This window comes from Loxodonta africana, chromosome 12 (assembly GCF_030014295.1).
Source record: "Loxodonta africana isolate mLoxAfr1 chromosome 12, mLoxAfr1.hap2, whole genome shotgun sequence".
Taxonomy (NCBI): domain Eukaryota; kingdom Metazoa; phylum Chordata; class Mammalia; order Proboscidea; family Elephantidae; genus Loxodonta; species Loxodonta africana.
This window is the reverse complement of record NC_087353.1, coordinates 41,383,262-41,408,043: the sequence shown is the minus strand read 5'-3', so window position 1 is coordinate 41,408,043 and position 24,782 is coordinate 41,383,262. Positions and strand designations below refer to the sequence as shown.

Genomic DNA, 24,782 nt, shown 5'->3' with positions numbered 1-24,782 from the left:
CTCTCTATGTGGGGGTGGGAATCAAAAGAAGGTGAAGTGAGTGAGGAATGAACAGACATGAGTTGCTCATTTAAGGCTTATAGCTAGCATCATTAGAAAAACAGAGAATTAGCTGTTAGAGAAATTTAAAACTTAAGAGAAATGGTGGTCTGGAAGGAGGGCCATGAGGCAGAGCCAGAGAGGAAACAGCTCCAACCGCATCCACTCATATTCAGGATGGTGAGGAAACAGCTCCCAGGGCATATATGCAGCTAGAGGAATGTTCCGGAGGTCACACCTCTGTGGTCTTACGGAATGAGCATCGAACCAAGAGTCAGGAGATCTGAATTCTAGTCCTGGCTTTTACCACCTTAAGCATGTTATGCCACATGTGAACCCTCAGTCCCTTGGTTGGTAAATGAGGGCGATGGTCCAGATTACCACTGCCAAGGCTCTATTCTGTTCTGATTTCTAAATTGCAGAATTTAACATTTTGAATGGGCCTGATAACCAAATTCATTTCAGGGCTCTTGGTCCCTCCTGGACATACTGGGCAATGGGTGTTATGGTCCTTTGCCTGGGCACACACCAGGAATGCAGGGCTGTGTGAATGACGTAGAAGCGTTCCTGATTCTCTCTGTTCAATAGAAGGAATGGTTCTGACAGTGCTGTCCAGGGCTCTAGCACTCAGAGCTGCTTGCTCTTCATAACTCACCCAGCCCTCTCTGTTACAGGAACCCTGTCCCCTGCCGGATCACTATTGTGAGGTGTATGTTTTGACAAGGGGTAGGGGACAACATGCAGTGCAACTGACCAAAAGGTCATTGGAACAAAGCACCTCTTGTCAGTCTACCCTGTTGCCCAACGGCCATTTTACCAGGCTGCTGGCCTTCACAGCCATGGCCCTGACTTTGTCCCTCTCAGAGATTGGGGCATGGGGCTTCCATGCCTTCCTTTAGAGTTCTGGCACCAGTGTGGGGAGATGGCAGAAGGTCAGGGCTGGGTGTGAGAGAGGATGACAGTGAGGCAGTGTTCTCTGGCCATCACCTCAGGTGGGAAGGGAGTCCTCAGGAGGTGAAAAGCATTGAGACGCAGGCTGTGGTTCAGTTGAAGGAGACGTAGCATGGACTTTTACCACACAAGTTTATTTAAATAAAAGTGAACACATATGCAGGCTGGTTGGCCCAAGTGGGCAGGGCTGGGGAGTGGGGCAGATGGAGGTGGACGTACAGTGGGGTCCAGGCCGAGTTCGTGTGGTATGAACCAAGCTGCAGAAGGGAATGGCTGGGGGCTGTGCGGCAGTGCTGGGGGCAGGGGACCGAGGGGGTGAGCCCAGTGTCAGGTCATTTCCGTCCCTCATATCTCCCCTTCCTCTGCCTGACCGACAGGGTCTATGCCCACCCCCTCCACCTGTACCCCTTCCCTCTCCTGACATCAGCCCTCCCCTCAGCCACTGGGAAGTCAAAAGATAAAATAAATAATCAGTTGAGTCCTGCCCCGACCCCCCGAGTAGTGGGGAAGGGAAGCCAAGCCAGGCACACTGCCCTAAGCCCTGCTGTCAGCCCTGGGAAAAGAACAGGTAAAGTGCAAGGAAAATCCGGTAAGTAAAAATATACCAATGACTTTGTCAAATATACAGCTGCTGGCTGTCGGGGTGCAGGTGGCTGGCTGCAGGGGGCCGGGGGAGGGGTGGCAGCAGCACCCTGGGAAGTGTTGGCCAACACAGCATACAAACAACGGAAATAAATAGGGGTGGGAGTGGGCAGGGGGCCCCCCACTGGGCCAGTGCCACAGGAGGGCGGGGCCTCTGCCTGCTCACCTGCCCCATCCCCCCAGCCCTGCCTGCTGGGCTGCCAATGCTGCGGGCTCCCAATGCTGCAGGCTCCCAATGCTGCGGCACTGACACAAAGCACCCGGCCGCTTGGCTGGAAGGAAAGGATTATAATGTAGGGTGGGCATGGGAGGGGACACGGGGTTGCCGTGCAGTCAGCCAGGGCTGCAGCTGCCTTCAGTATTCATCCTGGTCTTCTTGTTGGTGTTCCTCAATCTCGTCATCCTCAGGGGGTGCAAATCCTTCCTGGAAGGTGGAAAGGTAGATGGAAGTGGTGAGCCAGACAGGCCCGGCTGAGTGTATTGGTTTCTATAGGTAGCTTAGGTACGAGGGACCAAGAGCAAGGGGGCCTGAACTTTGAACCTACTTTCCCAGCTAATGCTCTTTGTGACCTTGGGCTAGTGACTTCACCTCTCTCTCCTCCTCAGTAAAAGGTTCTGCAGGTCCTCCTGGTCCTATCACACATCAGTCCAGGGCCAGGCCAGAACGGGGAGTGTCCAGTGGGCCTGGGATGGTGACGGGAGAGCTCACCTCAGTGGCATAGAGAATGCCAATGATGCCCGAGATGACAGGGCTGTTCTCACTTTCGTGTTCCTGGCAGATGAGCTCAATGTCACGAAGTTTGCTGAAGTAGAAATCACGCTCCTTCTCCAGCCCATCCACTGTCAGTTTCAAGTCCAAAAGCTGCTTGAGGAGAAAACGGTGTTGAAGCCAGAGATGCCTGCCTCAGACTCCCCTTCTTGCCCTCAGCTTGTCCCGGCTGTTATTCCGAGGGCCTGGCTTTTGGAAACGTTGGTGGCGTAGTGGTTAAGTGCTATGGCTGCTAACCAAAGGGTCAGCAGTTTGAACCCGCCAGGCGCTCCTTGGAAACTCTATGGGGCAGCTCTACTCTGTCCTGTAGGGTCGCTATGAGTCGGAATCGACTCGACGGCACTGGGTTTGGTTTTTTGGTTTTGGCTTTTGGGGCAGGGCTATCTCAGCTACCCTCACCCACCCCACTCACCTGCTGGTTGAGTTCAAGGATTTGGGCATCAGTCTCATGGCCGCCATTTCTGGCTGAGGGGGGATTCTTCCGGAGGATGCATGGAGGGGCTACGTTGCTCAGTCGGCCAGAGGTCTGTATATTTTTGGGGCCTGTGGGGGACGTCCTCTGAGGAACTGCCCAGAGGAGAAGAGTCAGATGAGGCCACGTGAGTCCACGGCCCATATGGCTTGAGGCAGCCTGGTGTGACGTCTGTAGGGGCAGGCCCATGCGAAAGGCAGGCACTCTTGCCCTCCCTGCCCAACCACTCAGCAGAGGCATTCACATCTAGGCCTTGAGCCTCAGCCACACGTGACACTAAAGCAGCTAGGCAGCCCTCTTTGGCAAGCCTGGGAGAGCAGAGACTATAAGGAACTAAAAGAAGGTGAGATGTTGGGGAGGGAGGAGAGGTGGTCTGAGGGTGAGAAGAGGTAACTGGGGAGATGGGGATGGAAGAGTCTGAGGAAAAGTAGCTGACACAGGCTCTTGAATCTGGCTCTTGATGGATATTTCCTAACATAAGCCTTACCCAAACCCACTCTCCCCCCATGGATGCCTCAGAGTCTCAAGACTGGAGGTACAAAAATGCCTTCACCAGGGTTTGAGACTGCCGTGGTTAACCTAGGCCAGGCCCCTCCCAGCCCCTGTCTCAGGATGGGCTCTGGTGCCCTCTACTGGCCTTGACCCAGTATCTGAGCAGCAGTGGCCGACCAGGCACCCTGAGTTCCTCCCCAGCACAGCCGGCATGCTGTGGCCACTTGCTTTCTAGCTACTCAGCTCCCTAGACAGAGCTGGCTGCTTCTAATGCAAAGCAAGCAGGTAAGTGGGGGCAGGCCCAGGCGGGGCAGCAGTGCAAACAGAGGAGATGGCTCTGCTATGACGGGTTCAGATGCAGGCTGGGGCTGCTCCTCTCCCTCTGCTGTCTCCCACTACTGCTTCTTTACCTTCTCCTCTAGAACCCAGATAAAGCCTAATTTCAAGAGACTCTTCTCTTGAGGGCTTAGGGTTCTGGGCCTTTGGAATGGGGGAGCATATGATTGAGCCTGGCAAACTCCTGCCCCTGGGCATCCAGTGGGCAGGGGGTGTGAAGGGTCTGTAATGCTGGCACCAGGACCCTGGCCTGGATGGACCTGGACAGAGGAGCCATGCTTCCTTGCTGCTCCACTGTCTTAGGCAAACAAGTTAGCTATGCTGTGAAAGGAAGTACCCTGGGCCTCCTACCACCAGTTGCCGCCATGGCTGGTGCTGGTGGCTCTCCTCTTAACAGCAATTTTTTGGAGCCCTCTCACCCTCTATTGCAATTCCCCATGGTCTAAGTGGGCAGCAGGAGGTGCCATCTGAACTCCGTGATAACAGTCTCCTCCAGGCTGGCAGGGCCGGGCCGGGTGGCCCAGGGGGCACTCCTGGCTGCAAAGCACTACCGGCCCGGCCCCCCACACTCCCTCCCCCAGCTAGGGCACGTTACCTGCTGTGCCAATGAGTTTCTTGGATTTGTTGAAGATCTGATCACCTGGGTTAGGAGGTGGTGCTACGTCCTGGCCCTGCCGTGCCAGCAGAGGGTTGTAATCCTTTCCGTCATAGTTTGCGTCAAAGAATTTCTTAAACCACTGAATAAACTCAAAATTATCTTGGAATTTTCCTTTCACTAATTTCTCTACAGGAATTATCTGAAACAGACCACACAAGCAGAGAATTTTAACCACCTGCTGTTGCAGGGCCGCGTCCCTCTCTGCCAGGACTTCTGCACTCAGGAAAGCCAGCCCCTTGGGCTGCAGCAGCCTCGACCTTCTCCTCCCCACTCCCCGTGGCACCAGAGCAGGTGGATTGGCTGGCAGGCCCAGGCCGGGATCCAGAGACATCCCTTTCCTAGAGGCGCAGGAAGAGCTGTGTGGAGAGGTGTCCCTTGGTTCTGTTGCCAGCATGGGGGTGGGGGGCACTGGAACCAGGGTCCTGGGGCCATCAAGGCAGTACAGTGAGCAAAGAGACTTTCCTTGGGCCCTAGAGAGAGACGCAACTTAGCAGGAACAGTACACAGAGCCTCAGTTTCTGGGGTGGGCAGGGTCCAGGAGATGAGGGCGGGAAAGGAATGTTGTCAGGACAGATGTTAAGTGCTGTGGGGTTTTGCACTGTGCAGTGAGCTGAGGGACTGTTTCCTCTGGAGAGACGGGGGTGGAATGACCCCAGCAGCCCCTGCTGCCCAGCTGGCAGGCCGTCTTCTTGCCCGGTGTAACACAGCTCCTCAGGCCCCCCGCCCCCGAGCGCAGGCACCTACTTTGTCGACACCCATCTTCTTGAAGGCTGCTTGTAGCACCTTGAAGTTGTGGATGTATTCGTGCTCTAGCTTAGCCTGGAACTTCACCTTCCTCAAGTGGACACAGCCAGGGAAAAGCATGTCCATGAACTGGCAGTAGGCAGCCCCTGTGGGTCAGCACATGTGACTAAGGGCAGCCTGACTGGGTTGCCCAGGCCCTCTGCTGGCCTACTCCCCAAACCCAGTCTCCTCTCTCCTTGTCCTGGGGGTGGGGCCAGGCTACTTTCAGGACAGACATTGCCAGAATCCTATTTACTATTTACTGATGCATATTATGTGCCAGCACCATACTGAACACTTCATATGTGTAATTTAATTTGATCCTGACAGCGACTCTAGCTAGATAGGTGATGTTATTTCTATTTTATAGACGGAAAAACTGAGGCCCAGAGAGGTGTAGTGACTTGCCCAGGGTTGCACTACAAGAAGAGCTTAGATTTGGATCCAGAGTGGTTAGACTAGGCCTCGTGCTTTTCACCTCTGGCTTCAGTATTCCTCCTAGCCCCTGGTACCTTACTATTCCTCCCTCTTGTGCCCCTCATTGGGCCTCTCCTGCTCTTGGAGTTTTACTGCTTCCCTTCCCTGGAGACCCCCATTTACTTACTTTAACTCCAAACAGTATAACTAGTTTGGGGCACTGCAGCTCTCCTCCTTGATCCTAATTACAAAGTACATTCCCTCCTTCCCTTCCTTTCCCTTCAGCAGGGCCCGCTCCCCCACTCTCAGCTCCTACCTGAACAGAGCTGTTCTATCTTGGTGTAGTTGAGGTGCAGGGAGTCATTGACCCATGCAAGCATATCATGGCGACTCAGATTTTCACTGGTCACGGATGTGGAGTACACATTGACGGCCATACCCCAGCTGGAAAGGAAGAAGAAAGGTGGGGTCAGCACCCAAGGGCCTCCTGTTGCTCTTTAGCTGTTAGGAGAGGAGAAGCTGGACGATCCCTCAGGAAACCAGAAGCATTTCCCACCAGACCAGCCTTGCAGTCTCCTCCAGAAGAAGTACTAACTCATTCTGTAAACATTTAATGAGTGTCTACAATATGCTAGATGTGTGCTAAGAACTGCTAATAGAAAGTGAAATAAGATATGGTCTCTGCCTTCAAGGAGTTTGCAGACAGGCAAGTAAATCCCTGCAGGGATGGGGCAGTGACAGAACACATGCAAAGTTCAGGGACAGCACAAAAAAGGAAGTATCTCTCTTCTTGGGAGGGTCAATGAAGGTTAAAGAGCAGAGATGTTAAAGCTGAAAGGAGTAGGCACTTTCTGGACATGTAAAGGGTTGGGGTAGGTCATCGCTGACACAGGAATAGCATGAACAAAGGCATGGCTTATTCCGGGAATGCTGAGTTGTTCAGCAGGCCCGGAGAGCACGTTTTCGTGTTGGGGCGTGGCGCAATGAGGCTGGCAGGGACAGATCACAAAGGGCTTTGTTTACCATGCAGAGGAATCTGGACTTTATGTTTAGACAATGGGAAGCCATTCGAGCAGACAGTAACATGACCAGATTTGTGTTTTAGTAAGACTGACCATCACCTCTCCTCTGACTTCAGACCCCATGTTCCTGTGGCCTGCTGGTTGAGTAACTACAGGCACCTAAACCCTGCTTGTCCCGAAACTTCCCTTAAAACATACTTCTCCTCCCGTGTTCATTATCCCAGTGAATGTCACCACGAGCCACCCAGTCACCAAAGCTAGAAACCTGCGGGTCATCCTAGACAGCCGACTCTCCCTCATCCTCACATCTAATCCTTCACCAAGTCCTGCGACTCTGCCTGCTCAAAACGCCCTGGTCTTCTCCTGCTGCCGATGGGGTGTATGCCCACGTTCTCTCTAGGCAAGGCCAGCAGGCGCCTCCTCAAAGGCCTTCCAGGCTCCAGCCCTAATCTACCCCCAACACTGTTGCATGCAGCCTGGCCACACCATTCCCCTGCTTAGCACCCTTTTTCACACAGCGGTCGTAAACCAGCCAACACCTGCTAAATTTCCTTGTGAAGGTGGGAGCTACGCACTCACAATGCTGGAAACCTTTTTGAGATAGGGCCTGCTCTTTTAGAGTTGAGGAGCCCTGGTGGCGCAGTGGTTAAGCATTCAGCTGGCTAATCGAAATGCTGGCAGTTCAAACCCACCAGTGGTTCTGGGGAAGAAAGATGTAGCAGTCTGCTCTCATAGAGATTACAGCCTTGAGAACCCCATGGGGCAGTTCTACTCCGTCCTGTAGTCGGAATCGACTCGTTGCCAGAGTGTTTTAAAGTTAGGATGTTTTGCACACACAATTTGGGATTTCCGGCTTCTCTTGGCAGCCCTGGGCCTATGTTCCTGCACGACAATGACGGCTGGAGCTGAGTAGCAGGCGCCCCTCTGGTCAGCGGGCCTGAGTGCCTCCTCCTCACTCCCACCCCCACCCCCACACAGAGGCCAAGTGTCAGCTGCTGTTTATCACTGGCTTGCGCTATTAAGAGAAGAGGGAAATATTTCCCGTAACTGGGTCTTTATCAGAAACGGAGAAACTGAAAATAGACCAAAAGGACTGTGTATTTTGAGAATTATGAGAGCACATGTTTCTGGAAGTAAAGAATATTTCCCCAGGGTTAATTTGCAAGGTGTCTCTGTGTAGGAAAAACAAACCCAGCCCACTTCTCTGTCCTCTGTAGGCTTCTGTCATTTTTAGTGTGACCCTTCCTTGCTACTAATCAAACTCCTAAATGGGGCCTACCTCTCCAGCCTTATCTTCCACTTTGCTCCTGCAGCTGGGAGTAGAAGCCACAGGCAGCTCCCCACTCTCCCTCTGTCTGGAATGCTGCCCCATCCCATGTCCACTCATTCTCTACTCCAGTGGTTCTCAAAGTGGGATCCCTGGACCAGCAGCACCAGTACTATATGGGCATCAACTTATTAGAAATTCACACTCTTGGGCTCTCCCCTAGACTCACTGAATCAGAATCTGCATTTTGACAAGATGCCCAGAGGATGTGCAGACACAGTAAAGTTTGAGAAGCATTGCTTTAAAGAGTCGTCTCAGGGCAGCATATGCGTTTGTGCTCCCCTTATGCCCTCTACCTTCCCCTCCACCCCAAGTATATGTAACGGAACTCATTATATAGTACATGTTTAACCAAGTGAACTTTTTTGAAGAAAAGTTGAGAGAAGACCCTCTTATATATTCCCAGTCCTTCCTCCTTTTTAAAATAGACCTGTTCTCCATTGTCCACGAAAACAGAGGCCAGGGCCAAAACTCCAAGAGAAACAAACATTAACGATTGTATTGGGAGCTTCTGAGGACTCGGGACCTAACAATGTCAGAAATTTTCAAGGATGGTTTTGACTGCACTGGAGTCTCTTACTCAATGGCTCTGAGCCTACTGCCTTGTGTTCCTAGCCTCGCACTCCCCATCAGATTTGGTGAAATGCCTAGCTCTCTCATCAGCAAGCCCCCTGAACCCAGGAGTGGGGTTTCCAGGGCCTGTCACTGGCAAGGTATTCAGTGAATTTGCTGAACAACTGAGTGACACCTCCCATCTCCCCTCTCTGCTTGTATCGTCTTTCATGACCTCTGGCCTGGAACCCCTCCTTGCGCCCCACCTTTAGGACTCAGCTTCGGCATCATCTCCTCCAGGAAACCTCTGTGCAGCGAGCCATGCCCCTCCTGTTTCTACAGCACCCTGAGCACCCACGTTATCACATTACATTGAAACTGTGTTGACCCTTCCACCTGACGGTGACCTCTTCCAATGCCAAGCGATGTTTCATTCATCTTTGGGTTTCAGACCAATTTTCAGGTAACAGTAATTGCATAACAATGTTTGCAGAATGAGCGTTTCCAAGTTTCTTGGGGACTCACCTAAATAACATCAGCAGGAGTAGACAACAGCAGATGGACGCTAAACTTGTCAAAGGGGCAGAACAGGTAGGGTCAAGAGGGGCTCATTTTATTTTGAGTATTTACTTTGTTAGGATGTGTGACAAATAGAAAAGATTTGCCCCTGTCCTCAAGGAGTTTACAGTCTTACTGAGGAGACAAACACACGTGAGAACACTATAACCAAATGCCCCAAATGTGGTGAAACAGTAAGTGCTACAGAAGTTAGGAAGGAGAAAGCTAGCGGGGTTACAGAGAGGGATTTGAAGTAGTGGACTCTGCCAGGCATCTGGAGCTCTGCCGAGGTGCCTGTTGGGAACTGGGTGTAGAGGGCACAAGCTATTCTGGTAACTGTCCAGACTTATTGTCCAGGAGCCTTCCACTCATTTATCCACGAGGCCTTGTTGGGGCCATTCTGTTTCCAGGCCCTGGGGGTGGGGTGGAGAGGGCCTGGGCTAGCTCCAGGTCTGTACTCTGCTAGGCTGCAGAGAGATTGGGTTGGTTTAGGGTGGTTCTGGGAGGTGTAGGGTAGCCTTAGGCTGGTCCTGGGAATTCTTGAGCCACTTGAGGGGTTTAGGATTAATGTGTGAGTTTCAAGGGCTGATTACTGGAGAAAAGCAGAAGCAACAGCCCTAATCCAAACTAGTCCTCCAGTTTTTGACTGAAATCATTTGAGCTCCATGGGTCTTCCAGCCTGAGGGCACCCTTCCTGGGGCTCCATAGGACTGGACCTGCTAATGGTTGAGGCCCACTTTTTGGAACAGGATGTGCTAAGGGCTGGCTCACTCCAGAGGTTCTTTGCTAGAAGAGTCTGTCAGATTCTCTTCAGAGACTTTTTAAAACTACTATGGAGATTCTGACTCAATAGGCTGGCATGAAGCACGGGCACATACCAAAAAAAAAAAACAAACCCAGTGCCGTCAAGTCGATTCCAACTCATAGTGACCCTATAAGACAGGGTAGAACTGCCCCATAGAGTTTCCAAGGAGCGCCTGGCAGATTCAAACTACCAACCCGTTGGTTAGCAGCCGTAGCACTTAACCACTATGCCACCAGGGTTTCTGAGCAGGCAAATATATACTATAATTTTAAAACCCCAGGTGATTCCGGTACATGGCCAGGTAGGAGATCCACAACTTGCATCTGATGCCTATGCTCAGCTGGGACTTACTGGCCTCTGAAGCAATGGCATAGGATGCGATGTTCTGTTACCTCCCTGGGGGAGCGGTGTTAGCCATTCCTCCTCAGTACACAGGACAGGTCTCCAGTTTCCTTTCCAGAACACAGCTATAGACCTTGCTAGCAGAGCTCTAAGAGTCACTAAGAGCTACATAGATACTTGAGAAATGCCCCAGGTCTTCCCAGCTTGGCCAGAAATACCTAGCTCTGTCAGCATCTGATTGGAGTCTAAATTTAGGGTCCCAAGGGTGGCAACTGTGCCTATAAGGAAGTTGGAAAAAATGGCTTTTTTCAGGGCCCAGCAATCAATCATGCTGTTATCCCTTATGGGACTTTGGGGAAAGTGGGTGGGGGTTAGGCAGCTAATACTAAGAACAGAGCCTTTGTCTCCACGCCAAGACTGGCTCAGGTTCTTTTAGAGGGTGGTACTCTCTGGCCCAAGTGGAGCCCATTTTGGCTCAGGAGGACTCATCCAAGGCATCCAGGGGTCTCTGCCAGGGTATCTACCATACGTGCTACAGGGTCTTGAAGAAACCAGCCTCTTAGTTCCCTTATCCCTTGCCATGATGGGGAGGGCAGGATGCCCTTCTTTTACTTGTCCTCTCCTAGATTTCCGACAAGAGTCAGAATCGACTCAACGGCAAGGTTCTCCTAGATTTGGCCCTGTATATAGCAGTAAACTAGAAACTCTGGTGGCATAGCGGTTAAGTGCTATGGCTGCTAACCTAAAGGTCGGCAGTTCAAATCCGCCAGGCACTCCTTGGAAACTCTATGGGGCAGTTCTACTCTGTCCTATAGGGTCGCTATGAATCGAAATCGACTCGACGGCAACGGGTTACAGAAGTAAACTACGGCCAGCAGGTGGCACCCAGGTCCTGAACAAAGACTCCTTCAAATGTTCCCCCATTACCAAACCCTCTTCTCCCTAGCTCAGGTAGAAAAGGGAGCGCCCTAACTTTGACCTGGTCTCTAAAGAGGAAGCTCAATTCAGTTAAACCTGTTGGTGTCAGGGAAGGTGGTTGAGTGGAGTGCTTATTCCTCTAAAAGCTGGACTGGGTGGTGTGGCCTGGAGCATTGGATCTGATCTAAGATTCTGGACTCAACTAAACTAACCAACCTCCAGATCTCCCAAAGCCACAAGATGAACTCATCAACTGGTCCAACTTCTGGTGGTCTTTTGGATTGGGGTTGACTCAAGCATTTATTTGCCCAGGCAGCTGGCTCTAAGTCAACCAGTTGCATCCACTTACAACAGAGGAACAGAGAAAACGCTTAATGATAACACACCTGTCATTAATGGCTCCTTCACCTCCCCTGAGAGGATGTAGGCAACCACCCAGAGGCAAGACAGGGTAGCTCAGCCCTATGGGTCTTCCAACCCTGTTCCTGTTTTCTCCCATCATCTTTGGTACATGGTGACTGTCAGGAGAAACGGCCCCTAATTGGGTTGTGGCATGTCACCCTCCAGGCCAGCTAGAAACCCCACAGTAGGATCAGATCAAGGAAGTGGCTTTGGTAAAAGTCTGCTTCATAGGGTCTTGACTCCTGCTATCAGGTCTGGAGCCACAGAAAGAAAAAGTTGAGGCTTAATCTGGTGATTTTGCTACATAATTTTCTGTGAGGAACATAAGGTTCACTGGCCAGAGGAAAGACAGTTACAGCTCTCATCGGGAGAGGTGAAACTGCCAATCATTCTGTAGACTGAAGCCTTGAAAAATGGTCAAGACGAGATCTCAATATCCCATGGTCAGAAGGGCTTCTAGAGATCATTGGGTTCCTTCCCAGACACCTAGGATTGCATAAAGGTGGTCAATAAGTTTGCGTAACTCTGAAATCTCATATTCTTATATTTAACAAGGGGGTATTGGTAGTTTATGGAGTCCCTGAGTGGTGCAAATGGTTAAGTGCTTGACTACTGGCCGAAAGGTTGATGGCTTGAACCCACCCAGAGGAAGACAAGCTTCGTGATCTGCTTCTGAGGCCACATGAATTGGAATTGACTTGACAACAACTAACGATAATTGGTGGTTCAGTGATAGAATTCTTGCAGGAGACCTACCCATCTGTCAGTAGGGACTTGTGTGTTGCTATAATGCTGAACAGGTTTCAGTGGCGCTTTGAGACTACGTGCTTCTAAAAATCAGCCAATGAAAGCTACATGGATCGCACCGGTTTGACCTACAACCGGTCCTGGGGATGGTGTAGGACTAGGCAGCATTTCATTCTGTCATTCATGGGTTGCTGTGAGTTGGGGTCCACTCAACAGCAGCTGACAACAACATTTAATAACTTTATAGCTCAAGAGTTTATACCTTATCACCAGCCTAAATCTAATTCTGGCTCCATTTTTTTTTTTTTTTTAATTTTCAGTGGAAAGAGACTCTTCCATAAATATGTCTTGAAGACAACTCAGGGACCCCTAGTCTCTAATTCCCTAGAGTTCCCTCAACCTCAAGCTAGACCTGGTCCTGGAAAGAGCTGACTATAGCCCTCTGAAGTTCCCAGGGCTCTGCTGCTCGCACCAGCATGGCTATGAAAGACATACCAGGCCTTTCAGTCCTGCAGTGGGGAGTGGGCATGACTCCAGCAAGCTCCAGAAAGGTGGTGTGTTAGGGATGCTGGGTCTCCTGTCAGACCACTTGGGTTCAAGTCCTGGCTCTACCATTTCCTAGCTGTTTGGTTTTAGGCTTTGGTTGTCTTCATCTATAAAATGGGAACAGTAACAGTCCCTACTTAATTCATGCTATTGTGAGGACTGGGTGAGCCACATATCCAAAGCTCTGAGGACAGAGCCTGGCACATACAAAGTACTCTGTGTTATCAGCATTGCTGGCACAGACAGTGAGAATCCAAGGGCACTTGTTTGAGAAGCAGGGGCCCCATACACATCCAGCCTCAGGCCTCCAAAACCATGGAATGGCCAGCCCAGAAGGGAGACAGTCTACAGAACTGTGCTTTTCTTTGCCCCTTCTGCCAGGCCTTTGCCACTTACTGACTGTGAGACTTTGGGCAAATAATTTAGGTATCCAAGCTATCTGGGGTTCCTATAGCTGGGTCTCTGGCCATGATCCCTCCCCAACTCTAGATTTCCCATATATTCTGCTTTGTAGATGCCATCCTACCGGCCAGGAAAACCGGAACCGATGCTCTGGGATCAGAGGAGAGAGAACTCTGTGGAGCCTGCCAAACGTTTCCTGCTTCTGACGTGGGGCTATGCCCATTGTCACTGGGCTACCCCTTCCTGCCCAGGCCCAGGGAGGCTGAAGTCACCTGTTTGGAAAATCTGCAAAACTGCCACCCCTTTCCCCCTTGGGTCACACATCCAGGATATTCTGGGGTTGCGTGGAGGCAACGTATGCAGGTAGGGATGAGGGGTTCTGAGGAGATGGAGCAGCCCTGCCTGCGGGTCACAAAGCCCTGGCAGACCCAGCCAATCACCTTCTTCTCCTGGCTGAGCAAGCACCTGAGTCGTAGAAAGGCTCAGCCTCTCAAAACTGAATTAGTCAAAGGTAGATTGTAATGGTGGATGGCAAGTATAGTAGTACCTGGGTTGGCCAGGGTCCAGCCTGTGTTCACTCCAGCAGATCCAGGAAAGGGATCTGGACGGTTGTAGGTTCAGGTAGGGACTGGAGCTTCTCCAGGATTCTGTTCTCAAAACACTTCTTTAGCTCTTCCCTAAGACCACAGACCTTGCTAAGGTTTTAGCTACTGGAGTCCTGGACATGTCCAAACTCTTAAAAGGGTTTTCCCTAGGCTAGTCTGCCTAATGCTGCAATATCCCTTGTAGCTGCTGTCCGGGGATAGAGTCCCTAGAGGGAATTCTGGCCAGATTGCTTTATCTGACCATAATCAAAGGGTTAACAGAAACCCAGGAGTGCAGTAAACACAACTCCTTCTCACTTGCTAAAATTACTTCATTTTAGTAGGGTCCATGTTGGTGGGTAGACAGAAAGGCAAGCCTTTCTTTCTAAAGCTTCTTCACTGGAGATCTTTTAAGTCCCTCGAACACTTGAATTTTTTTTTTTAACTTTTATTGTGCTTTAAGTGAAAATTTACAAATCAAGTCAGTCTCTCATACAAAAATTTATATACACCTTGCTGTGTACTCCTAGTTGCTCCCCCCCTAATGAGACAGCACACTCCTTCTCTCTACCCTGTATTCCCCGTGTCCATTCAGCCAGCTTCTGACCCCCTTTGCCTTCTTACCTCCCCTCCAGACAGTAGCTGCCCACAGTCTCATGTGTCTGCTTGAGCCAAGAAGCTCACTCCTCACCAGTATCATTTTCTATCTTATAGTCAAGTCCAATCCCTGTCTGAAGAGTTGGCTTTGGGAATGGTTCTAGTCTTGGGCTAACAGAAGGTCTGGGGACCATGACCTTCCTGGTCCTTCTAGTCTCAGACACTTGACTTTTTTTTTTTTTTAAATAATTTTTATTATGCTTTAAGTGAAAGTTTACAGATCAAGTCAGTCTCTCACACAAAAACCCATCTACACCTTGCTACACACTCCCAATTACTCTCCCCCTTAATGAGACAGCCTGCTCTCTCCCTCCACTCTCTCTTTTTGTGTCCATTTCACCAGCTTCTAACCCCCTCCATCCTCTCATCTCCCAACAGGCAGGAGATGCCAACATAGTCTCAAGTGTCCACCTGATCCAAGAAGCTCACTCCTCACCAGCATCCCTCTCCAACTCACTGTCCAGTCCAATACATGTCTGAAGAGTTGGCTTTGGGAATGGTTCCTGTCCTAGGCCAACAGAAGGTCTGGGGGCCATGATCACTGGGGTCCCTCTAGTCTCAGTCAGACCATTAAGCCTGGTCTTATGAGAATTTGGAGCCTGCATCCCACTGCTGTCCTGCTCCCTCAGGGGCTCTCTGTTGTGTTCCCTGTCAGGGCAGTCATCGGTTGTAGCTGGGCACCATTTAGTTCTTCTGCTCTCAGGATGATGTAGTCGCTGGTTCATGTGGCCCTTTCTGTCTCTTAGGCTCGTAATCACCTTGTGTCCTTGGTGTTCTTCATTCTCCTTTGATCCAGGTGGGTTGAGACCAATTGCTGCTCAGACACTTGACTTTTTAAGTCAACCAATTTCAACAAACCAAGGTGATGAATGGCAGACTCTGGGAGGCTGTGTAGTGTGGTGAAGACAGGCTTTATGGCAGAAGATGTGGCTTGGCTGCAGGCTTTGCTACTTACTGCCCATGAGATTTTGGGCAAGTAATTTAAGGGATCTGAGCCACGGTTTTCATGTTTGAATAACCAGGATGATGATACCATTTAGCCTGGGGTTGTGAGGATAACAAGAGATGCTGTCTAGGAAACCATAAGGCTAATCGCCATCCTGCCTTCTGGGATTGAGAAACCTTTACCAGCAAGCAGACTCATCAACATATTTGATTCCCATTCTTTCCAACACCCTGAACCAACTCCCTACAGACCCTCTAATGAGGGTCCTGTTTAGGGAGGAATGATAGCCACTGTGGACAGAGCAGGGACAGGTTTGGTTCTTGGTTTTCTGCCACCTGATCTTCATAACCCTTAGGCAGAAGGCTAGAGTGGTACTTTTGGAGCTATGTGGCGTTTCTTTCTTCAGTTAGTGCTGGTTCAGGGCCCTGGACACAACAGCTGCTCAGTAAGTGTTTGCTGAATGAATAAAAGAAAGAATGGGAGAAGTAACTAGGGTATAAAGTTTCAGGTGGTAGGTGGTCTCAGAAAGGGCAGTTTTGTGGTCTCCTTGTTGGCTGACTCTGGAGAGTGCTGCCAGCAGATGGGGAGCAGTAAAGAGAGTGAAAAGTTGGCTGCACTGGCCACACACAACTAGACACAGCATGAAGCCTTGGGACTCTCAGCAAGAGGGATTTTTAAAATATCCTCTGATGCAAGTAAAAGAGAGACTATATAACATGGTATTGCCAGATTTCCTCAGAGCAAGGGCCAAGAGAGGGCTTTAGATTGTTGTTCAGCGAGTAGAAACTGGTACCGTGCTGGGAGGACCTCTGGGCAGTGCCTGCTCAGTCCAGCTCTGTGAGCACCCACCAGGGGAGGTAGCCCCTCTCTCTGCTCGCAGCCTGGTCTGCTCTGGGGGCGAGGGGTTGCTAGCCCATCTGTGGGTAGCATGAAGGTAGAGGGGGAGTGGGCCTGTAGGGGATCCCATAACTTGCTGGGGAGGGAATGTTTCTAGGAGTCCCAGTTGGCCTGGTGTTTGCTTAATGGTTCTTCATGTTCCAAAAGCATGTCCGTGTCTGTGGGCACATGTGAGCCATGCCACTTTAACTTCCTTTATCTTTCTTCCTTTAAGACTGTTTCTTCACGTGGTCTGTCTTACCGTTGTCGTCTAGGGCCAAGTGGTATGTTCTCACCCTTCTCTGAGAAGCTCTCTGAAATGCCTGGATTCCATGCATTGTTCAGCCTACTTTCTTCTGGCCCCAAACTCTGCCTCTTTTCTGCTTTCATGGTTATCTGCTGCCCACACCTAGTCCTCTCTTGGAATTCACCCTGTCTTATTTCCTTGCCATCTGACAGGGCACAAACTGCTATTTATCCTTCAGCCTTTCCACCAGAAGTCTACCCTGTTGATGTCCAGGACAAACTTAATAAGATTCAGTGTTTGACTCTGTCCTCTTTCCAGCAGACTGTCATTCTTCACACCCCAGGGTTCTACCCCACCCTGCCTACCTGCCTGCCTGGCAAGACTATCCCAAAGTAGAGACACATGCCTCCACTCCCCCCCACCACCTGCCTTAGTGGGGACAAGCACTACAGGGGTACTAGAAGGCTTGCTACCTTCAAAGGGCTTTTCTCCTGGCCTACCATGGTGCTGAAATGCCCACCACGAATGCCACTTTTGTGGATTATAGCATTTTTTTCTCCAAATAGTCTTACATGTTACCTCAATTTGCATATGAGTAAATGAAGGCTCGGATTCAACAGACTTGCTCAAGATCAAGCACTAGCAAAGCCAGAGCATGAACCAAGACCATCCAAACCCTGATCCCAAGCTCTTTCCACACCACCACACTACAGCAGGATGAGGAGTTTGGTTTTGCCCAGCTGTAGCGCATGACGACTGGTTCTGCTCAGCTCCCTGAGCGTTTGGAGAAGGGAAAGGAAATTACAGAGGTTTTGTCTTGATATTTCTCTTTCCAAACTACTACAATACTGTCTTAATCTCAAACAACAGGTATTTATTTACTGCATTGACCACTGACATAATGTGCTGAACACTCCAGAAGGCACCATGGGGACACAGGATCACTTTAAGGCATTGATCCTGTCCTTAAGGAGACTTTGGTTGAGGAAATAAAAGTAATTCATAAAACAACAGGGGCCCCATAAACCACAGTATATAAAGTGAGGCTTTAAAGACAAGAGGAGGTCAGAAAACAGTGAAGAGAAAGTGGGAAATCCACACATGGAAAACTTGTTTATTATAACTTTTATTTTAACAAAATGGGCACAAGACCAATAACTAAATCCTGGAGGAATGTCAGGGGACACAGTCAAAGGAGAGGAGTTGGGAGAAGTAGGTGACGTCTCAGGAGCCAAGGGGGGGACAGTTTCAAGATGGAGGGCATCTCCCCTGTTTAACAAAACCTCTAGGCCTTGGATGGAGAAATGGTCATTTCAGCAGTAAGAAATGATGCCCAGATACTCTTTTAACTCAGTACTTAAGTCACTCCTGTGCTTCATCCTTCAGCCAAAGATTAGACAGGTCTATAGGGCAAACAGAGCCCTGGTGGCTCAGTGGTTACAAGCTATGACTGCTAACCAAAAGGTTAGCAGTTCGAATCCACCAGCTGCTCCCTGGAAATCCCATGGGGCAGTTCTACTCTGTCCTATAGGGTTGCTATAGTCGAATTGACTCAAGGACAACAGGTTTATAGGACAAACAATAACACATGAGGAACATACTTTGTCGTTCAATCACGTATACAAGACTAAAGGAGTACATCAGCTCCAAAGCAAAGATGAGAAAGCATGAAGGGACAGGAAAACTGGATGAATGGAAAAAAGGGAGCCTGGGTCGGGGAAGGGGAGAGTGTTGACACACCATGGGGTTGGTAACCAATGTCACAAAACAATTTGTGTGTTAACTGTTTAACGAGAAACTAATTTGCTCTGTAAACTTTTACCTAAAGCACAATAAAAAAATTCTGCCATTGTGCCACCAGCTCACGTTCCCAAAAAATGAATCATTGATACCTATACATTGCTCTTATCCGTTAAAAAACAATTTTTTGTGACAAAAAAAAAGAAAAAGAAATGCCGAAACTTTGAGTCATTTTGTTGGAGTGTGCAGACAGAAGCTAGATCTGCAGACGATTAATGAGTCCCTGATCATTTGCCTGTGAGGACGCTGAGGAGTGAAATGACGAGCTTGTCATCAAGGCCATTTGTGTCTGCTACAGCATTGCAGGTGCACTAGTTAGTTAGGGGCTGCTTGCAGGGCAGGGAACACCTTGCTTCCTTCTGTAAAAGCTTCAAGTGAAATACAGATGAAAATCTTGACATCCACCCACCCTCCTGTAGAATCCATATCCTACCCTTATTCATATCTATCCAGGGAGACTCAGGACGGTAACCTCATGATTTTTCTAAAGGTACTGACAACACTGCGTCATGAATAAGAAAGAATGGGAAAAAATTCAAATATAATAAAGTCTTAACTAAGTTGAATATCTGGCATATAACCTTTACTGTTGTGGTTAACTGTGGTTGGTCAGAACCCCTTTGATCTTTAGCTCTGTTGAAAATTACTATACTTACTAAAGCATGCAAGAATAAACAATATTGATTATTAATGAATTTGCACAGCCTCAGATTCACTCATTCACTTATCACCATCTATGGGCTTGCTCCTCTCTGCCAGGCATCGGGCCTGCAGGAAGGAGTGGGACCCAAGTCTGGGCCCTCAAGGAGCTCACAGACTAGGGTGGGAGCTGGACAAGTAATCGGTGTAGGAATAGCATGATGTTGGGTCAGGGTCAGGGAAGGCTTCCAGAGGAAGCATCATTTGAGTTGGGTCTTGAAGGAGAAGCTAATCAAGAAAATAAGAGTCAAGAGGAAAGGGGAATGCATGGGGAGAAGGGTTAGGATTGCACATAGTTCATCCCAGAATGGAGATGGGGGCAGAAGGTGATGTGGTTGATGAGGCAGACAGAGGCCACATCACCAGGAGCTCTGTAGGCATGATTAAAGAGTTATTTTATTCCAAAAGAAATTCACCAAGGGATTTTTTCCCAAGTTTACAATGTATTTATAACAATACTATAGCAAAAATAACAGCATAATTTCCAAATCAAAATTACAACAAAGGAAATTATATTGCTTAGCAACTCCATGTGTTTCAGAGTGGAACTGCGCTCCACAGAGTTTTCATGGCTGTGACCTTTTAGAAGTCATGGAATCACCAGGCCTTTCTTCCAAGCCACCATCAACCCTTCAGTTAGTAGTCGAGTGCTTAACCATTTGCACCAACTAGGGACTCCAGAAACTTCATTAAATTTACAATTCTTCAGAGGCTTTTTTAAATATCCCCTTTTCTATACAAAAATTGAAGGAATTCTTAAATACTGCTGTGTCAATCAGTGCCCCTGCCCCAATTTTCTTTAACTTTTTATTTGGAAATACTTTTAGACTCAAAATGGTAAAACAGAGCAAAGCATTCCCATGTATCCTCATCTAGCCTTGCCCATCTTACACGCCCCACCAAAACAAAAAACCCACTGCCGTCGAGTCGATTCCAACTCACACGCCAGTGATTAAAATCAGGAAACTGACACTGTTAAAACACTATTAACTCAACTCTAGATCTTATTTGAATTTCATCAGTTTTTACATGTACCCTTTTTTTTTTTTTTGGTGTATAGTTATACGAAATTTTATTACAGGTGTACAGCCATACAACCACCACCTACCAGGACACTGAACACTTCTATCACCTCAAAGAAACTCCCTTGTGCTACCTCCCTTTCCAATCACACCCTCCCCCAAACTCTGACCCCTGGTGGCCACGGCTGTTCTCCATCACTACAATACTGTCGTTCCGAGAATACTGCATAAATGGAATCACACAGTGAGTAATCTTTTGATATCGGCTTCTCCCCCCTCAGCATAATGCCTTTGAGATCCATTCAGGTTGTTGCGTGGATCATTAGTTTGTTCTTTTTTATTGCTGAGTAGAATTCCAAACAGTGGCATATGTATGGAGGTACTACAGTTTGTTTATCCATCCATTCATTCAAGGACAACTGGGTTGTTCCCAGTTCTGGTGATTACAAATAAAGCTGCTATGAATATTTGTGTATAGGTATTTGTGTGAACATAAGTTTTCATTTCTCTAGGATAAATCCCAGGAGTACTATTGCTGAGTCAATGGGAAGTGTATGTATAATTTATAAGAAATTGCCAAACTGTCTTCAGAGTGGCTGTACTATTTTAAATTTCCACCAGCAATGTATGAGTGATCCAGTTGTTCTATAGCCTCACCAGCACTTGGTACTGTCAGGTTTTTTTTTTTTTCAGTTGCTTTAATAAGTGTGTAGTCATACTCATTGAGGCTTTAATATGCATCAGTGTTAAACATCTTCTAATATGCTTATTTGCCATCTGTATGTTCTCTTTGTTAAAGTATCTGTTGAATCTTTTGTCCGTTTTCTAATTGGATTGTTTGCTTTCTAATTGTTGAGTGCAGAGAGTTCTTTATGTATTCTGGATACAAGTCCTTTGTCAGATATGTGATTTGTAAATATTTTCACCTGCTGTGTGGCTTGTCTTTTCATTCTCTTAACAATTTTTTGCAGAACAAAAGTTTTTAATTTTGATGAAATCTGATTTATTGATTTTTTTCTTTTATGGATTGTGTTTTGGTGTCATGTCTAAGAACCTTCTGCCTAACCACAGGCCATGAAGAATTTCTCCTAGTTTACTTCTAAAAGTTCTACGGTTTTACATACCAAGAGGCTTTATGAAGGGGAGTGTTATGATAAGACAAGCATTTAAGAAGTCTAGAGACTGGGAGACCCAATTAGGAGGCTATTGTGGTGTCTGGGCAAGTGACAAGTAGGATCTAAATGAAAGCAGTGCAGTGGGGCTAGAGAAGGTGGGAGACTGAAGAGACACAGAGGAGATGGAATCTATAGGATTTTGGGTGTTCTTAAGGAAAAGGGAGAATAATTGGCGATCAACACCCAGGTATTTAGTCATTGTGATGTGGTGAATACTGGTGCCATTCATTGGGATGCAAGAAGGAATATAATGAACTATATCCTCTTTTTTTCATTTATTCATTCACTCAACAAATGTTTATTGAATGCTTACTGTGTGCCAGGCATGTTCTAGAAACAGGGAATATAGCAATAAACAAAATGGATGAAAATTCCTACCTGTGTTGAATTTACATTACAGTTGAGTGAAACACTAATAAACAAGATAAAGAAGTAAAATATGTAGTATGTTATATGGTGATGAAGGCTATGGAGAATAAAGCATGGGAGGCATATAAAGTGATGAGTTGGCTTGGTGGTGGGCAGGGGAGAGTTGAAATTTCCAGTAGGGCTCTTAGGGAAAGCCTCATTGAGAACATGGCATCTGAAGCTAAAGATGTGAAGGAAGTGAGGGAGCAAGCTAAGTGAATAAAAGGAAAGCAGAAGTGCAAAGGCCCTGAGGTAGGAATTTTCTTGGTGCATTTTGGAAAAGCAAAGACGCCAGTGTGACTGAAACAGTAAAGCGGGAAGAGTAGTAAGAAATGACGCCAAGGAGATAAAAACTGAAACCATCTACCCCATATAACTTACTGTCTACATCAGGGATTGGCCAACTTTTTCTGTAAAGGGCCAGATAATATTTTACTATTTATTTTGTGGGTCACCTGGCTTCCACCACAACTCTGCCATTGTAGTGAGAAAGCAGCCATAAAGTATAGGTAAGCCAGTAAGCACGGCTGTGTAGCAATAAAACTGTATTTATAAAAGCTGGCAACAGGTTGAATTTGGCCCACTGGCTGTAGTTTGCTGAGCCTAGTCTACATTGACATAACTTTACTATTGCTCTGTTTTCATCAGCATAACTTTACTATTCCAGGAAACTCTTGTCCAGGAAGATAAAAGTTACAAATAACTTTATTGTTATCAACTTCTCAACAGAAAGCATCAACTGATAGTTTATACCCCAAGACTCTTTGAATTCCTTGCTTCAAAATTCTCAGCTTGCTGTGTCTACCAGTCCCTAGGTAATATATCATGATCCTTAGCCAATCTTAATCAAGTACCCACATTGAGAGACCCAACTAAGAGAGACTTTAAGGTCTCAATAAATATGCTTACTTTGCCCTCGCCCCTCTGAGGCACTATGGAGGCTTTGTCAAGGTAGCAGTAACCCTTGCTGCAATAAGCAATGAATTCAGCTTTGCCTTATTAACATGTTGTTCTGGTGATATCATGTACAGCCAGCACCCAGCAATCTTGAAGATCCAGTCAAAACTGAGATCTCCTCCCTTCTGCAGCCCAAAACCCTCAACCTGGAAATAGCAAGCTCTGCTGAGGCTCCTTGAGCCTCCTACTACTTGGAGGCTCTTCAACCACAATGGTGGGGGAAGTAAACCTTGCAATGGGTCATACTAATTTCTTTTCATTCAGCTCCCCAAATTATGAGTTTATTTTTGTCTCCTAGGAGCAAGGAATTCTTTTTAGGGATACTTTGATTATCTAATCATACACTGAAAAAACTTTTATCTTTGGTGGAAATTGGTCTCATCACTAACAGCACTATTATCTGTCTGTTCTAGTCATTTAAAAAATACATATTTTATTGTGTTTTAGGTGAAAGTTTACATAAAAAATTAGGCTCCCATTTAACCGTTTTTATACAGACTGTTCCATGACATTGGTTACAATTTTAACAATGTGTCAGCATTCTCATTACTTCCATTTTGTTCTGTTTCCATTTATCTAGCTTCCCTGCCCCTCCTTGCCTTCTTACCTTTGCTTGGGGGTAAATGTTGACTGTTTGGTCTCATATAGTTGATTGTTTAAGGGAGCACATTCCTCACAGGTGGTATTATTTATTTCATAGGCCAATTTGTTAGTTAGCTGAAAGGTGACCTCCGGAAGTAGCTTCATCTCCAAGTTAAAAAGGTATCTTAGGACAATAGTCTCGGGGGTTCCTCTAGTCTATCAGTCCAGTAAGTCTGGTGTTTTTTAGGAATTTGAGTTTTGTTCTACATTTTTCTCCTGTCTATCTGAGGCTTCTATTGTGTCCCTGGTCAGAATGGTTAGTAGTGGTAGGCAGGCACAATCTAGCTCTTTGGGCCTCAGGCTAGATGAGGTCGTGGTTCATGTGGGCTATTAGTCTTATGGACTAGCTTCTTCTTTGAGTCTTGGTTGTCTTCATTCTCTTTTACTCCAGATGGAAGAGACTGACAGTTGTATCTTAGATGGTTGTTCAAAAGCTTTTAACACCCTAGATGCTACGCACCAAACTAGGGCATAGAACATTATCTTTATGAACTATGTTATGTCAATTGACTGACTTGTCCCACGAGACTATGGTCCCAAGCCCTTTAACCCAGTAAACCAATTTCATGAGGTATTTGGATATGTCTAGATTTCTGGAAACCCTGGTAGAGTAGTGGTTAAGTGCAACGGCCGCTAACCAAAGGGACGGCAGTTCGAATCCACCAGGCACTCCTTGGAAACTCTATGGGGCAGTTCGGAATTGACTCGATTGCACTGGGTTTGGTTTGGTTTTTGGTTTAGGAGGTTTCCATAACTGTGCTCCCTATGTGCTTTATTATCTATATGAATATATATGCAACACACCCAAATATGTATATACTTATGCCTACAAACATACCTATATAAGAACACACACGTACTTACATATACCTGGTGCCTTAGTGGTTAAGTGATACAGCTGCTAACCAAAAGGTCGGCAGTTCGAATCTGCCAGGTACTCCTCGGAAACTCTACGGGGCAGTTCTACTCTGTCCTATAGGGTCGCTATGAGTTGGAATCAACTCGGTAGCAGTAGGTTTGGTTTAGTTTTTTTTATACACATGTGGCATACATAACTATGTAACCATACACCTATTTTTTGGTTGTTATTAATTTTGATTGTTGTTGCAAAAGTGTATATGCTATATAGCATTTACTGTAATTGTCCTTTATTCTTATGTGCCTCTCAGTGTCTTTGTTTACCTTGGTCAAGTTGTATTGACCTCCCTCATAGTGTATATTGTTTTTCCCATCACCAGAAATCACAAGTGTCTACTATCCAGCAAGTGATTCCCCCTTCCTCCCCTTCCCATTTCTGGTAACCATCAAAGAACACTGCTTTCTGTGTGTGTACTTTTATTAACTTCTTGTAAAAGTGAGACCATACAATGTTTGTCCTTTTGTGATTGACTTATTTCATTCAGAATAATGTCCTCCAAATTCAGCCATGTTATGTTTCGTGAACTCATCATTGTTCTTTATAGTTGCATATGTATGTATGAACCACAATTTGTTTATCCATTCATCTGTTGATGGGCACTTAGGTTGTTTCTATCTTTTTGCTATTGTGAATAATGCAGCAATGAACATGGATGTGCGTATGTCTATTC

The 24,782-nt window shown here is 47.3% G+C and overlaps 1 protein-coding gene across 2 annotated transcripts in view; it reads right to left on the bottom strand.

The window, feature by feature from the left end:
• Positions 1–1,103: 1,103 nt before the first annotated feature.
• MAPRE3 (microtubule associated protein RP/EB family member 3) overlaps positions 1,104–24,782 on the bottom strand; it is an 82,821-nt gene continuing 59,142 nt past the window's right edge. The window contains exons 2-7 of one of the 2 annotated variants that reach the window (XM_010591980.3): positions 5,876–6,003; positions 5,104–5,249; positions 4,297–4,498; positions 2,814–2,968; positions 2,342–2,494; positions 1,104–2,056 (exon numbers count right to left, since the gene is read on the bottom strand). In XM_010591980.3, the coding sequence (XP_010590282.1) occupies positions 1,988–2,056; positions 2,342–2,494; positions 2,814–2,968; positions 4,297–4,498; positions 5,104–5,249; positions 5,876–5,996 (846 nt within the window). In that variant the 5' untranslated portion in view covers positions 5,997–6,003 and the 3' untranslated portion in view covers positions 1,104–1,987. The remainder of the gene's footprint in view (positions 2,057–2,341; positions 2,495–2,813; positions 2,969–4,296; positions 4,499–5,103; positions 5,250–5,875; positions 6,004–24,782) is intronic. The other variant, XM_023550520.2, reaches the window with a different exon arrangement.